This window comes from Prinia subflava, chromosome 3 (assembly GCF_021018805.1).
Source record: "Prinia subflava isolate CZ2003 ecotype Zambia chromosome 3, Cam_Psub_1.2, whole genome shotgun sequence".
Classification (NCBI taxonomy): domain Eukaryota; kingdom Metazoa; phylum Chordata; class Aves; order Passeriformes; family Cisticolidae; genus Prinia; species Prinia subflava.
The window spans coordinates 72,502,875-72,521,397 of NC_086249.1; the positions used below are offsets into that span (position 1 = coordinate 72,502,875).

The 18,523-nt window shown below is 36.5% G+C and overlaps 1 protein-coding gene across 5 annotated transcripts; it reads left to right on the forward strand.

The window, feature by feature from the left end:
• TNFSF13B (TNF superfamily member 13b) lies at positions 1–17,681 on the forward strand. 5 transcript variants are annotated; one of them, XM_063392413.1, is made up of 8 exons: positions 25–193; positions 3,860–3,962; positions 5,182–5,594; positions 5,678–5,783; positions 13,432–13,488; positions 13,818–13,930; positions 14,028–14,178; positions 15,870–17,680. In XM_063392413.1, exons 3-8 carry the CDS (start codon positions 5,268–5,270, stop codon positions 15,980–15,982), a joined length of 867 nt encoding a protein of 288 aa, XP_063248483.1. In that variant the 5' UTR covers positions 25–193; positions 3,860–3,962; positions 5,182–5,267; the 3' UTR covers positions 15,983–17,680. The 5 variants fall into 5 exon arrangements, with proteins under 5 accessions (XP_063248485.1, XP_063248483.1, XP_063248482.1 ...); XM_063392415.1 differs by lacking the exon at positions 3,860–3,962 and having other exon boundaries at positions 1–135; positions 5,416–5,594; XM_063392412.1 differs by lacking the exon at positions 3,860–3,962.
• The last annotated feature ends 842 nt before the right edge of the window (positions 17,682–18,523 follow it).

The following is an 18,523-nucleotide window of genomic DNA, read 5'->3' on the forward strand; positions in this document are numbered from 1 at the left end:
GAAAGGCCATGGCTCCATGTTTATCTTGTTACCACACAAAAGCGCTTTTAGTCCATCTGTGCAAAATCTGTTAAGTTGCATAGTGTCAAAGAGATGGAGAAATGCAGTTCTCCGTGTTGCTGGATAGCACAGCTGGTGAGACTGTAAGAGAAGTGGGCTTCAGCTGTACGACAGAGCTCCTTTTCCTTGGGCAGTAAGAAGCAATTGCTGTAACATCATGGGGAGGGGTAGGGGGGGAAGGGGAGGAGGCTGGCATTAAGCTGCTGCAGTATATAAATCCTGAGTTGTCTTTTTATATTTTATATGTTTTTTAAAATTATTGTCTAGCTGGTTCTGCTGCATATTTTGAAAGACACCTATAATAATTGCTTTTCCTTTCTGTGATGGTTCCTTTTCTCTTTGAAAGCACTGTAATAACCATGTAAAAAGTGACAGTGGCTGCAAGTCAGATGTAGGTTTACTTTGTGTAGTATGCATTTGTCTAGATAGTTAGAGAAATAAAATATTGCAAGGAATAAAACAAGGATGGCATTCCTAAAATGTGCAGAGACACGTGTTATCCTCGGCAGTTTTGAAATGTTGAGGAAAAGAGAAAAGATTTGCCTCAGAAAAATCTCAGAATTTTTTATTTTCCTTTTAACAAGGTAATTTATCAAATAAGGCTTTAACTGTTTATATAACACATCCTTTACTTGCAAGGTATTGAACAGCTTCCTAGAAATTAAAATAATAAGATTTAAGATATACAGCCACAGGAGAGGTGTATCCAGAAATAGAGTACTTTTTGGGTCCATTTGTGAGGCAGAACTTGCCTGGATTTGCTACCATGTAAGTTGTAGTTAATGGCTGAAAGAACTAAGTGTTCTTGAAGGGAATGTGTACTGTTTTGGAGGGGTATCTGTGAACATTCATAATACAGATCTCTTTATTAGCAGAAAAGTATAATACAGGATTTATTCCGAGCTCCTCCAAAACAGCCCTCCTATTTTGTCCATCTTCAGAAAAGACCTGAACTTAAATGGAAAATTTCAGAATGGAACCTTTGCTTTTTCTGTGCTCCTCTGTCTGCTCTGCACTGTCTTGTGTGGTAAGGCGAGGTACCGTGGTCTCTTTCTTTAACAACCGCAGGGACCATTTTGCGGCTGCTTCAGAAGAATGTGGAGCTGGACCCTTGCCACTGGAGGCGTACTTTTAGTGTGGCCTTCGACACACTTGCCTAGATCTCTGGGTTGCAGCATCTGCAAAACCTCCTTTTAAAAACAAAACATTTGTTTTTAAGTAAACTTTTGTGTTTCTTCAGTAAATTGTTTTCTTTTTCCCCAAGCCTTCACAGTCATATTGACTGCTTCTCTTTTGTACATTGGACTTCATTAGGGGTTTTTCCTCCCCCACAAAGAAGATGCTTTTGTGATTAAAGCACAGAACTGGATTTCAGGAAATCAAGAATTCAGTTTCTGGTTAAACCACAAATTTCCTGTATGATTGCTTACCATCTCTGCCTCGGTTCCCCACAGATGTCGATCTTTTATGAGTTTTCAAATTAGCGGGACCCATCTTGATCATTTAATCTGAACTCTGCATAATGGAAATGAAGAAAATTAATTACCTGCATAAAATTACAGGGCTTGTTTCTGCTGTAACATCTTGGAAGTTTTAACCAGCCTTAATTTTGTTCAGGAACATATTTCCCTGTCTTGTAGTGAAACAGTCTCATCTTTAAGAGTCTTTAGTGGTAATCTGTTCAGGTTTGGTTTTAATTTATTTATTATTTTGAATTTTACTTAAATGTTTGCTCTTATTCCTGGAACTAAAGGACTTGGTTAAGTAGAATTCTTAGACTAGCCAAGCCATTTCTTAATAGTTTTCCTTGGCTAAATTAAAGAGGTTTTTAGTCAGTTAATCAGAGTGTTCAACATAGCTCATCCTTTGGGTTAAGGAAACACTATGGTGTATGTACAGATCATGTACTGTGCATACAAATTAGACCATATTTTCAGAATACGTTTATTATAAGGGTTTATTTCTATTTATTTGCAGAGTTAGATGGCCAGAACTAGGTTTCTGCAGTTTAACACAATGGCATTTTCTCTTACAGAAATAGTTTGGAAAATGCTGCTTTGAACTGGTCTTGAGATGGCCCCTAAGGTTTTCTGACTGCATGTGTATCTTGAGTCCAAAATTGTTGATCTGCTACAAAGGTTTGCAAAAGGATTTTCAGGAAAGCTGTCCAGTAGAAGCAGGCTGCTAACCAAAACCTGAACACCATTTCTGAGATTTGTTCCTTAGGTGTCTTATATTCATTCCAGATTTTTGACCTTTTTCACAGTTCAGTTTTGTCGGTCTTAGCTGTATGCAAATAGGTTTGTCAATATAAAAGCACAATGCTATTTTCCCCAGCATATATATTCAAATAGCATGCCTCTATTTCAACAAAAAGATTCCACTGAGGACTTGTGTTCAGCTGAAATCATCACCTTCATAGGTCTGCTGATGGAAGGCTGATCTGAGCACGCCTTAGTCCTCTTTAGTCATACCTTAGTTTAAAACAAGCAGAAACAGCATGTGCTAATCTTACTGACTTTGCTCTAAGCAGGCTAAGGACCTCTTTGCAGTTCTGCCAACGAGAGGAATCATAAGGACATATTATGACAAGACATAGTGGCAAGCATTGAGGCACTGACTCCAGCTTCTAGGCTTTGCAACTAGCATGGGGTTTTTGTTTGGTTTGGGGTTTTTTTTGGGTTTGGTGATCTGTGGGGGTGGTTTTTGAAGAAATTTTTGTGATTTACTTTGATGCAATTAGCAATCTGCAATAAACTAAAGCTCTATTTGCTTATATTAGAAGTTGTTCAACTAAGTATATTTCCAGGTAATTCATACTGGTTTTCATGATTGATCTCTTAGTGTCATTAGTTATTATTCCACCATTTTTGTCATCCCAGAAGTTGTCTGGAGTTACATTTTCTTTCAAACCATATAACTGCTTATAAATCTACAGAACACAAGATTGCCAACAGAGAGATCCCTTTGATGCTTAGCTAGAAATGCCTATTGAATTTAACAATTTCCAATGTGTAAGCTGTTGTGATTTTCCTCATCTCCCCTTTGAAATTCTCATTGATCAGAATTGTAAGCAAGATATAGCCGTATGTCTTACAGAAATCCTCTATGTCACCACAATTACTTTAACAGCCCAAACAGTGACCCCATTTAAAGAGGCTGTGGAGGCTGGGAACAACCTATTTTCTCTAGAAGTGGCTAGAGCACTGCTATTTATATACCAGTCTGTTATTTTCTGATACATTAATGACTGCAGAGACCTCACTGGCCAATATAGTTTCTTGGTATTCCTGGATATCTAGTTATAACTTTTGTTCTCTCACTCAGTTTGATTTTCTAAAATAGCACTTCTTTTCTAACTGTCACATTATTTTTTATTTTTGGAACAGTCAGTACTAGGCTGATAATGTTCTGATGTCTAGAGATACTTGAAGGCATGTCTGCTTAGTTCTAACAATTGCTTATTCTGTTATAAAAAAACCCCTACATTAGTTCATATTAAATTTACTTCAAAATGCAGCCCCATATACAGCTTAACTTAGCCTTTAAAATAGGAACAGAAATGGCATAATATTCTATTTTTTCCACCCCATACCAATTTCTATATTATTTCTCACAGTATGTATGTGGCTTCTAGGTGTAAGATACAGGGTATATTTATTTTCCTTTGCATTTAGGAACAGATTCACTTGTCTGTGTAGGATGTGTGTGGTTGCTAGAGGTGGCAAAATAAAGATAGGGGTGCCTTGCATCACAACGGAAGATGATAAAGCTTATAATCACACTAAATTTCTTGTAGCCTTAAGAAACAGAAGAGGGAGAGGCTACGGAAGTTGTTACTCTCTTGTTGTTTCTTCTTCCTTCTCCTTCCCAAGAGAATTAACTTGATCTGAACTACTCTGGTAGGTGTTGTCATCAGGATTTATTACACAGTGTTGGGACTGACCTGTAAAAGTTTTCTCTTTTGCAAAGATAAAGTTTACTTGCATTGTAAGAGGGGTTGACTCATTGTTTTTAACCATAATTGTAATACTGTTTATTTTTTTCTTCTGTCCCAGACCACTGGAACTTTTAACAAAGGGGTAAAAGTTGAAATTTGTGTGGAAAGAGAGTGAAAAAATCACATGAACATATGTGGGATGTCTAGGTAGCCTTACTGTTGCAGAGAAGAAAGGAATTCCTAATACAGAGTTTTAAGATGAAAAGACTTATAAAATCTTAAAAGATTAACTTAAACCAGACACTCAAGATTCACCTGAGTGTTGTCAGCATGCATGTTTAAAGTTTTGGGTTGTGTTTAATTTTAAATTCTCTAAATAAATATTTTCCCTTTCACCCTGTTCTTATTTCCCCCTCTCTTATTCTTTTCCATCCCCTAGTTTTCACCTCTTCTAATTCCACCCTGCCAAATTTCCCCTCCCTGCTTCATGTTCTCTCTTGTGTTAATGCAGGTTCTTGAATTCTTTAGAGAGACTGTATTTACTAAAAAGTTTAATAAAATGTCATCCCTTTTGAAGTTAGTTTGATGAACTGAACTGCAGAATTTGCATCTTACAACTGAGAAACCTGTAATTTGTGACTCATACCTGGGAACATTTTTCACTATTGTTTTTAGGAATGGACATAAAATTTATTTTGAATAATTTTTCTCCTCTGTAGGCATATTGGCACTTTGGATATGAATATAAACACATTAATACAGATGATATAATGTACATACAGAGTACATCTGTATGCCTTCACACACACAGAGGCACATGCTTGTCATACGTGTATGTCTGTTAAGTAGCACTGGACAAAATGCTGCCAGGAAACTTTATATGGTTTCTGCACTTCTAGATAAGGCTCAAAATTACCGGTGGTACTGGCTGTGCCTAAATTTAAAGATTATGGGAAATGGCCATAGCAAGCTGCCACATAAATAACTAGTGGAAAGTGAAAGGAGGAAGGTAGCTTGTGAGAAAGTATTCATTTCCAAAATGCAGCACAGAGAGGTGAAAACAAAGGGAAGACAGAGTCTTAGATGTTCACTCTGTACATTAAGTTTAATGGTACTATCACCAGCTTCATATGACAGGAAATGACCTGGGCGTTTTGTTCACTTATTCTGGATGCCCTTAGTTTCAGAGAGCAACTGGTAACATGGATTGCACCTCGGAAGGGGACAGCTGAACTCTCCCTCTGGCTTTAGTAAGGAAAGAGCAGCGATGAAATCCGTGGACTGTGTGCACGTCATCCAACAGAAGGATACCGCCTCCTCTCCCTCTGCCCCCCCTGGTGCTGCTTCAGGCACCGCGGGACTTTTTTCTGTCACATTCCTGTGGCTTGCAATGCTCCTGTCCTCTTGTCTTGCAGCAGTGTCTCTTTACCATGTTATCATCCTGAAAACAGAACTAGAAGCTCTGCGCAGCGAGCTGATCTACAGCGTCCAGGCAAGGTCTCCGCTAGACCGGCCACTCGTGTCCCCTGATGAAAATAAAGCAGGTACCCCTGTTTCTTCCTTCCTGAAAGTGTCTGCAGCTGGCTCCAGGCAGGTAAGCTGGAGGGGTGGGTTTTGGCTTGCAGGGCATGGACAAATGTGGGGCTGCTCTCACTCGCTGTTGCTTCTCCTTGTTAGGAGAGCAGGCTTGCTGGTGCTGGCCCAGCTGAGAGCTTCCAAAAGGAAATCTGGAACGGGAGTAGAAACAGGGGCAGGCGGTCTGTTGCTGACACAGAAGAAAAAGGTAAATACCAGCTGATGAAGCAGATTGGGATGCCCCAGTTGGATACTCTCTAGAGAAAAGCAGGAGTGTTTGATCCATGCTTTCTTTCTCCTATCAGTTGACCATGTTCCCGGAGCCCGTTCTGGTTTTCAAAACTATTGGTGGATGAATGGTGTTAACCATAGGCATATTCTCTTAAAGGAAAGAATATTGAAATCGTAGAATGTTTTGGATTTGAAGGGACCTTTAAAGGCCATGTAATCCAACCATCCTGCCATGAGTAGGGACATACTGTTTAAGCTACCAGATTTTTATGCTATCTACAGGTTAAACTTTGAATGTTAGATCCCAAATCTGCATGATGTGTTAGAGTTGAGAAAGGCAACTTCAAATCATTCAGCTTTTAAACTGTTCAATTCTCTCTGATCAAAATAGGAGGGAAATCTATTAATAAAAATGCCAATTCACTTTTCTGGGAAACATGCTCACCCTAAAAGAGAGAAGTAATAAGAACTTTAGGGAAATAGGAGATTTAAAGAAAAAAGGCTGGCTTGTACCTGACAAAAAGGGCAGACTACAAGGAATTCAGAAGTTTAACTTAATTTCTACATTAAAACAACCTAACAATAAATAGTAAAATTAATAAGGGAATGCCTATCAAATAAGATTTTTTTTAGTCATGGTTCTCCTTTTTAAAATGTTCTGCAAAGAACACTGAAGACTGTGCTCCATAAAAGACCTCAGATGTGTATTATAGAGTTGACATATTAATGGGATATACTCGTTTCCTTTGGGGATAAAATGCCTACATTTCTTTCTTTTTCCGAATACACAATGAGGCCTTATAAGATGAAATGCAGAATTTTATTATACCAGTTAGCACACATACTCTAATTGCACTAAATAAAAATATTTCTGAGTTGCTAAATCAGAAATATTCACTCTTCTTATGTATACTTTTATATCGTTTTAACTGATATCTTGAACTATTTAGAGGAGTGAAATGGAGTAAATTATAGGTAAAGACTAAATGAAGCTTTGCATAAAATGTGTATCTCAGTGAGGAACTAACATGAAATGTATTTCACTTGAGCTTCAGTAAGCTAAATGAAATTAAAGTTTTAGAGTATAATTGTTGTACTTCCAATATTCAAAAAAAACCCCACTAATTTAGGTCATCATTTAAAATCCACAAGCTTATACGAGATTTATTCTATTTCATTAGTAGTCTTCTATTCAAGATTTTGGCTAAGAAAGATTTCGCAAACAGGACTGAGGTCATGATTGCTTAAATTACATTTCTTGTAGCCTGTTTCCTATCACAGTAACCACAGACATCCCCTGCCCTCCCCATCCTAGGAACTCCCAAATAAAAACAAGTGATCTGAAGTACAAATATCATAAAAAATAAGGAGATGTCCTTTTTAAAATGAATGTTAGAGCATCAATACTCTGCAAGTGATTCAGTTCCCCTCACAATAGCTTTCATCTTTAGTCTTATTGCTATTTGGGGTGAGCAGCGTTTGGAGCTCCTCAGCTGTGCTTCTGAGTAGACTTTAGATTCTTCTCATCATGTAGCCATCTCTGATTATACCTGTTTACTTCTAACATATAAAATTTCAATTAAGCTACTTATGTCTGTCAACTTGTTTTTTAAGGTACAGCTGGCTTTAAAGTTGTTTAGGATGGATGACAGAAAACACAGAATATGAGCATTCATTTTAAAAGGAAAAGCTACACAAGTTGACCTATTACAAATTGTTTTCTAACATGAACCTCATATTTTTGTATATAAAAATGAGAAAAAGTAAATTGCAAGTCTTACATTTATATCAAAGGTTGTCTTTTAGAATTAGCTTTCTACCTGCTGTAATTATAAAAAAATCAGCTTTTCAGAGTTCAATAACATATTATATTTTCTTAGATCAGATTTCATTGATGACCATGAACCTGCTAGTCAATGTTAAATTTTGTTTTAACGGAGTGAGTTAAGTAGAAGAACATGGTGTTGTTCATGGTGCTGAATCCAGTCTACAACTTGGTCATGTACACAGAATTACAGGCTCTGCATTTTGATCTTCTGACATTCATATCAGGGTACCAGAATCCTATCAGTCTGGGGATTGCCCTGCAGATATGTGGCACGCATTCTGTTATAATGGCAAATCAATCAGAGTATTGAGTGAGGTGCCTGCTCTTGTCCTATTTCTGTTTGCTTCAGCAAGATCTCAAAGTAGAGTCTGATTTCATAATTAATTTTTGACCCATCATTTTACTTTTATATGGATCAATTCCTTAGAAAGCTAATATTTGGGAACACCACTGATATCTGATTGCTTCTCTTGTGCCTCAACAGAGAGCAGAAGTAAAATATAGAACTAATACCTTGTTTATAAATAAAAATTCTGTTCAGTTCTGGGGTTTTAGACTTCAATTGTTAAATTCCAGGAATGGATGCCCCATCATTCCTTTTTTTTCAGACCCAGTACAACCTTTCTTAAACATACTGAATTTCCATTTTAATGCACACAAGTGGCCACAAATTAGCATTTTAATTAAAAGGACAATTGAACGGAAGTGGATTTAACACAATGTTGTTTCTTTTTCTATGGGGGATAGGTTTGTCTGTGCTAATGCTAAGAACTATTAGTCATCCTTAGTTGCAGGTTTTGTGCTTTGCAAAAATTTCCAGCTTGGGTAGGTTGAAGAGAAGTGTTTCAAGCATCAGTTCCAAGTAAAGCTGCAGAGTTAGCAGTCAGAACCAGAGCTCTTGATGCACTGAGTAGGAGGTAATGGGTTATTTTGAAATGTACACTTCTGGCAAACGTCATATCAGGACACGTTACAACAGATGTACTTCTTATCTTTCTCTTTACAAACTTCATGTGTGGAGGAATAAAAGACCTCTCCTGAATTTTCTATTCTATTCACAATTGCTGATTGTGTTGCCTGTGTGTTCGTTCCTAAGCTGCACATGCACTTGAGTCTAGGAACAAGATTTAGGTCCCATTGCCTAAGCCAAAGTACAAATGTCAGGTTTTATTTTCACACTGCCTCAGTGCCTCATTCTGTTGTGGGATTCTGATTCCCATGACCTAGGGAGGTGAGAATCAAGTCTTCTGTAAACACAAATGCAGGTGGCCTGCTGGGGTCAGACTGGAGCCCCCATGGACTACATTTACTTTGGTGTGTTGAGGTTGCCCAACTCCTAGCATTATGAAGAAGCTGAGGAGTTATTCTATGTAATTCCACAAATCAATGAGGCAGGGTAACCTGGCATGTAACTTGGTAATTGGTTTTTACTAGCAATTTTCAGGTTCTACTCCAATATGAGTTGTGTCCATGGGAAGTAACTATTGCCTTCCAAGCATGGTGTGAGAATTTTGCCATTGCTCTTGATAAAATTGCTGTACTGGAAAATTGGTACATTTGTTGGTTGGAAGTGTTTTGACTCTGTATGTTGTTGCTTTAGATATCAGTGACAGAGGGATAGCAAGAGGTTTTACAAGCAGTACTTGATTTTAGTGATCTTTGAAGTGATTTTTTACAAGCTTAAACAAATGCCACATATAAAATTCCCCTACCAAATATTCACAATACTTCATATTTTATTGTTTGGAGAGGTCAAATATAAAATAAAAATTAAAATCACAATTAAAAGGAAAATGAAAGGCCTACTTCTTGAAAATATGTTATCCTTATTTGTTTCTGCTGACAGCAGTCTAACTCAAAAGGAAATAGACCAATTTTTGCAAAAAGATAGAAAATTACTTGATGCAATCCCTGCAATTTTGCATGAAGAAATTCACTGAAAGAATGAGTGCTGTGTATTATGCAGAGGACTGTACAGTCAAAAATACATGAAATAGGCTCCAAATTTTAAAACCAGCATTTTTCTTTACACTGTATAATAGAAGTCTTAATTCCTAGTAAGCAATTCCCTTGTTTTTCTAAATGTAACATGTTATTGGCAATTCTGTGAAGGTCAAAATATTACTACAAATTCTTTGAAGATGTTTGTTAGATCTTAGTCATACATTCAACTATGATCAAGGCATTTTAATACAAGGACTGATTGAATTAATACCATATAAACATGTCTCTGTAAAAAAGGACCAAATTAACCAGTTGTCCTGGTTTCTGCTGAGATAGAGTTCATGAAAACCAGTTTATAAAAATGCACAAGCAAAATCTAGAATAAGATCTCTTGTGATGAGAAATCAAGAAGTTAGGAAGACGAACTGCAAACAGCTCAAGAAAATGTTTGTCATTTATAAATTAAATTGTCTGGTGTTTAAACGTGCTTTGGGAAACCTACAGAGAACAGATTTAGACAAAAAAGGAACCTAAATAAGCAGGTCTGGGTGTTTTCTTTCAAGGCTAGGGTTTTTCCTAGGTTTTATTTCAGCAAAAATCGGCACAGATGTCTCAGGCCTCAGTTACCAATACTTAAAATTTTATACATGAGCTCACAAATATTAAACTTGAAATTTTGTTTGGATGTATCATTAAGTGAGATTGCAAAATACTAAAATTATTATGCAATTTAAATAATAACAAAATTTGCATGTGAGAGAAAATTTTATTTTACCAATATAAGGTCTTAAATCCTGGAGATATGAAGAAATCTGGATTGCTGTCCTTCAGCAAAAGATAGTGTTTTTTAAAATTGTGACTACATTGCCTAACCAGTAGAGAACACATCATTTCATGTGCTGGCTGTGGTTTATAAAGGCATCTGGACTGACTAAGATCTTCAGAACTGAGTCTTCTGTTCATGGAATAAGACAGACTCCGAAATGAACTTCTGCCAACCCACAGCCTGCACAGCAATTAAAATTAGCAGAAAAAAAGAATGTTCACCAAAGCAAAGTTATTATATAAAGTCACACTTTTTTAATATTATGTAAAGGGCACGCTTTATCATTCTAGATACACTTTTATACAGATAGATCTCATGGTGATACTCAGTCTAGATATTTTACATGTTTTCAAGATGTATTTTATTAATCCTGTATTTTGGTTTCATTATTAATCAAAAATCCTTTAGACTACAAAGGTGTTGCTCAGGTTTGATTTATGCTGGGCTGAAAGACATTCAATAGCAACTATTCAATGTGTATTTTGTAATACATGTATTCTTCATATTGTACTTGAGCTAAGATTAGGGTACTTCTTGGAACAGAATTGTTAGTGTTTCTTAACAACATTTACTGTTTACTGAAAATTCCTGTTAATTTACCCAGAAAATGTACTTTGTATATCCATATCTTCTCCTTAATAGTAGTAGTGTTTACTTGGAATTTGTTTCAACAAATTACTTCATTTTAGGCATGTAAGTAGTTCCACTGAAGTCAAAGTACTTGTATATACTGGAGATAGTCATTTGTCAACATCGGCTTCTGAATATATTTTTGAAGCACGTTGTTGTTCAGTCCTTCAAGCACTTTTTTAGATATTGTCTTTTGTAGTTTTAGCCAAAATGGCCACTGTGCTAGTTTCTATTGTCATGAACGTCACTTTTGCATGCATTTTCTCCAAAAACAAGCTTACTACATTCTGTGGAGGCTTGTTCCTATCTGCATATATTAAAAGAAAAGAGACAGATTTTTTTAAAGATTAGATGCAGATCTGATGTCTGTAGAATAAAGTAGAATTTGTATGTTTTTTTAAAAAAGATGGGGATGATCTCAAACTACACTGATCTTGCAGATTTAAATTACTGTGAGCAGTTCTCAGCAATGCTGACTAGAATTTCAGTGCTGCAACCAGCTGAAAAAGAAATCCAGACTTGCAAACTGAGAATTAAGATAGTTTGAAGAATGCCCAGCAAGTCTGCAGAGCGAGTTTAGCAAGAGTTGCTAAAGTAGTCATAGCTTTCACTGCTTGTAGACACTACTCACTGGTACCCAGCTGTATAGCAGCTGGTTAGTGGGAACCATCACGAATCCTCTTGTTTGATTAGTGAAAAATCTGGTGGCCACACTAATGAGTTCTTTTAAAAGCAGGAATTAAAATTTTGTGTTAGCTTACTGAAATGCTAGGGAAGCAGCAAATTCCATTCACTAGAAAGGCATTTTGTTCCAAAGAAGAAACCTTGTGAAATTAATTGCCTGATGTGCTGTGTTGTGTGTCTTCATAAAACCACATTTTAATTTTATTTAGAAGTTTATTTTCCGGAAAACTCTTTTGCTCACAAGTATAATAGAGAAATGTGTGAAGTATAGTACCTTTTTCTAATTTTGTGTTGGCTTGAGTTTTTTTACTTCTTACCAGAAGATTCTGCCTTTAAATTCTTGGTTTGAAAAATCTATAGACAGTAGCACATTATGAATGTGGATTGGTAGGACTCAAAGACACATTTCAGTAGGGCTTGCAGGTTGTGTGATCATTCTGGCATTGGAGCATTCCCAGATGTGCACTTGAATCCTTGTGTGCTGCCAGCTGGCTCTGCTGAGTGCTGGGGAGCATCCAGCCCTCTTCTGCTGTTTTCAAGAAGGACCCCTTAAAAGAGAGAAACAGAAAGAGACTGCTTTCCACCCACGTCCTCCTGCTACCTGCTGTGCAGCAAGAGGTTTGTGCTACTGGACACTTGGATGCTCATGTGGGTACCACTGACAGATGCAGAAACAGCATTCCACAGAGCCATGGCAGTCCTCATTACAGCCAAATCTGAGTGGCCAAATCTGATCCACAGCCTTCTTGTCTGAAAAGGGGTAAACAAAATGGAGCCATCCATGGCAGAATTTTCTTCTCTTGACTCTTAATCAATTCATTTGGTCTCTGTCATGTGCAATAAATATTACTACTCAGTTTTCCATCCTTCAAAGTGGCCTGAGAACCAGATATTTTGATTAAGATCTGCTCCAAGTAAATGCAGCTATTCTTTTTTTCTTTTATCCTGCTGACTGACACATTTAGCAGGTTTTTTTTACAAGATCTTTGTTTCACTTGCAAATCTATATTTTAACATTGTGCAGTACTTTTCTCTGAACAAACACCTAATTTCTCATTACTGTCACCAATCTCTACAGTTTTGAGCAACACATTTTGACAGATACCAAGCCATTTGTTATGTGTGCATTAATTTGCTAGGAGTCATCTCTGTTTTCCCTCTTAGTCTCAGTATAGGTTGATTGAGTCTAGGTATCTGAAAACATGTTGAAAGTATAGATATATGGACTTTGAGAATTTATTAGGAAAGTATATGTGACTAATATTTTACAGCAACTATAAATGGAAAGTAAATTCTCTAAATAATATGTCAAACATAGTTAGAAAATGTGTTGTCTATCCTAGCTGGTGGGGATGGGGCTTTTTTCAGGCTTTTGCGTAGAAATCTAACAAGGCTAACTGACCTGATGATTTCTAGCTCATTTGAATTACTGTTTCATAATTGTATTAAAACAATCAAATGTTACTTGTGCTGCTACCTGAGGCCTCCCACTTAGTTGCATGATCTCTGAAAGTCATCTACTATATGTTGTGACAGGAATTTTCATTTTGCACACTTGAGTAAGATCTGGGTTAAAATCAATATGTTCTGTTTTAAAATAAGTGGTGAGACTGAGAGATTTCTTTCATGTCCTTTTTTTTCTTAACATAGTTTCATAACTTTATTTTATTATGATTTATGTCTCTTTGATTTCAAAATGCTTTCACTTTCCAGTGTTGCAGGCCTGCTTACAACTGATTGCTGACAGCAAAAGTGATATCCAACAGAAAGGTAAGAGTATGTGCCATGATTTATAGTGTATAACTATTCCATGGGATAACTGTTTCAACAAATTTTACTGAACTTCAAAGCAGTAACTGACTGAGTTATAACAGCAAATTTAAAAATAATAATAAAAAAAGAAACAACAACAAAAAATTAGGTCCCTGCACCTGAAGGTCTCTGTATCTGGATGGCTCTTGCAAATATCATCCTTTCAGTGGGGGAAATCCACCTAGTGAGACTGGAAGTTCTATCTAGAAGTCAGCTTTGTTAATTTTCTGCAGATGAAAATGAAGAAAATAATCTTTCCAATCACCCAAAGTTATTTTGTCTTTTAGATGATTCAAGCATTGTCCCTTGGCTCCTGAGCTTTAAACGTGGAACAGCTCTGGAAGAACAAGGAAACAAAATAGTTATCAAAGAAACAGGTTATTTTTTCATATATGGCCAGGTGAGAAAGCTCAATTCACTTCAGCACCTCACTTTTGTAAGGATTTTTTAATGCCTTCATACAATAAATTTAAGGTTTCCACCTCTTTTTTCTGTAGGTTTTATATACGGATACAACATTTGCTATGGGACACCTAATACAGAGGAAGAAGGCTCATGTGTTTGGTGATGATCTCAGCTTGGTGACATTGTTCCGCTGCATCCAAAATATGCCACAGTCTTATCCAAATAATTCTTGCTATACTGCTGGTAAATATCCTCATTTTTCTTTTCTTTGTTTGCAAATAAGCTGTATCAAATAGAATCTGTAGTGTTGGACAACTGTATTGTAGCAGTCATAAAGAACAGGGTCTGCATTCATGGATCTGGCTGACTGAAAAATTACAGAATGCTTTCAGAAAATACAGTTTTATATAAAATATCAGCAACTGGAGATTATGCATCCAGCTTGGTGCTCTGAACAGTTTTGCTCTCTCCATTGACTCTGTAATGTGGTTAGACATTTTGGTGCTGTCAGTTAGATGCCTGAGGTAGGCAAGAGCAGTACCTACTGTCCTTATTGAAGAACTCAGTTTGATTTAAAGAGTTGAATTCCACATTTAGTTATCCCAAGAAAATATTAAAGAGCTATATTCTTCTTTGAAATGTAATGTATGGATTTTAGCCATCCAATACTTGCATACCTTACTGTGCTATTTCTACTTATAAAGGCTAATGCATTTTTAGTCTTTGGTTTGATGAAAAACAGTCAATTCCTGTAAGGTGCTCTTTATGACCGTGCAAATTAGGCAACACAACAAGAAATACCACCTATCCCTAAATATTTAATGCAAGTCCAGCAGGCTCAATGATCAATATATGTATATATTCCTGCAGTAGCATTTGAGGAATTAGTTTCCAGGCCTATAAAACCCCACATGTCATCTCTTATCTGTGTGTCTTTCCACTTTAATGGTGGATTTGAGGGTTTTCTCTTTGGTTATTTTCCAGAAAGATTTTTTTTCAATGCCTTACAAAAAGTGGGTGACACTGAGGGATGGAGTTGACTGTCAGCAAGTAATGGCATTAAACAAATGGAATGTGGCAGGAAGCTAATTTTTTTTCAAATAAAAATAAATTCCAGCTAACTAACTAACTAACTAACTAAATACTTTTTCCTGACAATTGAGGCTGTCCAAGCATTTCCTTTATTTTTTTGCCCTTTCAGTCACACATTCTGGCAACATAAACACCTTCAATTTCATCTATATTCCGATTTTACCCTTGTATTACTGCTCCCCTTTCCTAACTAGGATCTCTCTCTTGCCACTTCACGATTCCTGCTTCCCAAATTCCCACTGTTCTGTTTTCACCTGGAAAACACCAGTTCTGGCTGCTGTCTCTCATGGTGTTGAGCATGTGTCACAGCAGACGTTAGATGTGTTCTCAGCGCAGCAGCTGCAGCTTGAAGAAGGCATGACCTTGGTTATCATGTCAGCTGATGTGTGGCTGGCAGGGAGCAAAATTTGTGCTCTGCAGTTGCAGTGGATCAGCTGATGTGTGGTAACTTTGGTAGGTTGGTAAAACTCATAAGACCTCCTCCAAAAGTGTGGAACAGAGCAGTCTAGGGCCAGTAACACTCGATGCTGACCTTGACTGTCTCTTCACCATAACATGAGAAATCTGGGTACACCACTGTTAAATTTTTTTGCAGTGTTTGCTTAAGTGAACTGTGTTATGCAGAGTGCAGTGTGGAAATTAGCTCCATCTTCACAGAGGATGTTAAGTGACAGTCTTGGATAGGCTGTAACCTCTGAGATTGTGCCTAAAGATAAAAAAACTCATCACAAGTAACAAGCCATGGTTACGTTTGCAAGATGACACAGAATGACTTTTGAATATCATTTATAAAATAGTGTATTTGAAATATTAACTTTAAAATATTCTGAATCTTTTGCCAGGCATTGCAAAATTAGAAGAAGGGGATGAACTTCAACTTACAATACCACGGAGAAGGGCTAAAATATCCTTGGATGGAGATGGTACTTTTTTTGGTGCAGTAAGACTCCTCTGAAACCCTTCATTTCTGTTATTATACATAATGCCATTTTCTTCTCTACCTATGCCTTTGTCAGAAAAAATACTGAATTGTAATAAAGCTGCCAATTCACCCTCTCCCAATTCACCACAGGCTTCTAAGAATTTTCTTCACTTTAATATGAAAACCCAAAACAGGAAACATACCAGACATGCTTTTGATATAACCACAATGTGATTACCAGAAAGCCAGTTTATTTTAGACAATGGGAGACTCTAGAAAACAACTTGAAAGCAGTGAGGTTTTGGCTTTGAAACAATTTGTTGTCCATATGATAAATCAAAGAAGGAGTTGACCAAAAATAACAGCATGACCAGAACCACAGGCTGTCAAATTGTTATCAATTGAAAAGGAAATCTATAAGTCTATCTTATATTTGCATTATTTCATCAATAAAGTATTTAATATATAAAGTGTGGGGAAAAAACATCTAAGAGTAGATCCCCCACCACAAAATGAAATTGTTAGGTAGGTTCTGAGTTTTGGATTTTTTTTCTTTCCGCAAAGATACTGAGGAAAAAATCTAAATGTCTGGGATAATGAAAACAAATATAGAGAATAGTAGCCACTGTTTTGCTTCTTCCCTGTGAACAAAACGTGACTAAATCGCTAAAATCTGTTAGCATTTACTAAGTAAAATGAATTTTACTGGAAAGAGGACATGTAAAATTTCACTTCAACAGCTCAATTTTCAAAGCATTGCTACTTATCAAGGAGTATGTGTACACTTCTATGTAAACAAGGTTGGCACAGGAAGAAACACAGTGAAATTGGACACAATACCATGGTTGGAGTTGGATTTCTGGAGCCATAATTTCTGCAGTCATATACAGATGTGTGTATATATATACAGTATATAGACATATCTGTATATATTTGAAAGTATGTATGCACACATAGGTCTTGGGCATTTGGGGATGTAATTTTGTCTTCTTTTAGCAGTTTATCCAATGGAAATACTACTTCATACATATTTTTTGTATTTCCCTTGCTTCTTGCTATGATCCATTCTAAGCAATATAGCAAAAAGAAAAATCCAATAGATCTGGAACCAGCCATGCAACTAAAAAAATACACTTGTATCTCAGAGGCTTTTTCTGCAGTTTTGAATATAGTGCTTAACTCTGTTTTACAAAAAATATTCAGATCTGTAGAAAGAATAAACAGATGTCCTTTTTCCTTCTCTTTTGTCTGGCTGCTTTGTTCAGTAGATAGTGTTTATGCCTTTTTTATCCCAAATATTGTATGGTCACAGGAATTAATGTACTTTTCCCCCTGATCTTAAAGAAGCATTTGAGTGCTATTGAAATAGACAAAAAATAAAACCCCAAGTAATGAATTGTACTTCATTTGAAAATATTTTTAGGATCTGAGAATTGTATTATATAAGCTCACTTAGTAAAGAAAAGATGAACTGTATATTGCAGTTTGTTTGTCTGTTTTTATGAACTGTGGTTTGATTGATTTCTCATGGTAATAGGTAATAAATAAAAGAGGTTTGGATCTCAGAATTATAAAGCATGGTAAACTAATGAAACAATTATTTCATCTTCTCTGGGCTTCAGAAGACATTTCAGCAATAAGCATATGTCTATTAGATTTTTACACTGCGATTTTTATAAGGCTTAACTACAGTTTCAAAAATATCAGCAAGTCCTCCTTTGTTAAAAAAATCTTTGTTTATGTGTTCTGGAGCTGAAGCTGCAGCTGCCTTTTGCTGTTGTTGGTTTTATTACTATTAATAATAATATTTAACTTTGATGTGCTGAATTTGCCAAAAAGGCATTTTAAATCTTATATATATAAATCTTATCTCTTAAATGGAGGAGCCCTCCATTTAACCAAGGTTGTATAATGCTGCATGTGGGTAAAACAACTGTTAGCATGCAGAGAGTTGTCTGTTATTACTGAAGTACATTACTGATGCCCAGAATCTCTCATCAGAAGTTTGTTTATTTTAGCATTGACTGATTATAGAAAAAATTATGTTGTTACTGTTGCTTTCCCAGGGACTTGGTAGCTAAACTTGCAAATTTAACTTCTATTGTGTAAGCTTCCCCAGTGGTTTTGGTGGGCTTGTGTGTGCTTAGCTTAAGCCATTTCCCTGGCTGGATCTCTTCCTTCTGCTGCTGACAAATGTGCAAAGTGCAGAAGTTTGGAAAGGGTCTGGCGCATGATTTGGCTTGGAGGGAAACTTCTGTCTTCTGAAAGAAAAATTTTCAAAGGCGTTCCCTTCCTTAGATGGATGAAACTGAACTTCAGGCTTCTTCACAAAAAAACATGAACCATGTTTCTGTGAACCACGAGAACTCCCACATGTGTGCAGAGTGCAAGCTGACAGACTGTTCAGATATTTCTACTGACAAACCTGGCAACTTTGTTGCTGTCAGGTTAGCTTTTTACTGGCTTCATGAGAAAACTTGTCTTCTCAAAATTAACTTGCTTCTGCACAAAGTTGAGTTTTAACAGATCAGCATTTTCTGATCAAAGCATAAAGAAAAGGAGAATAGTTCATCC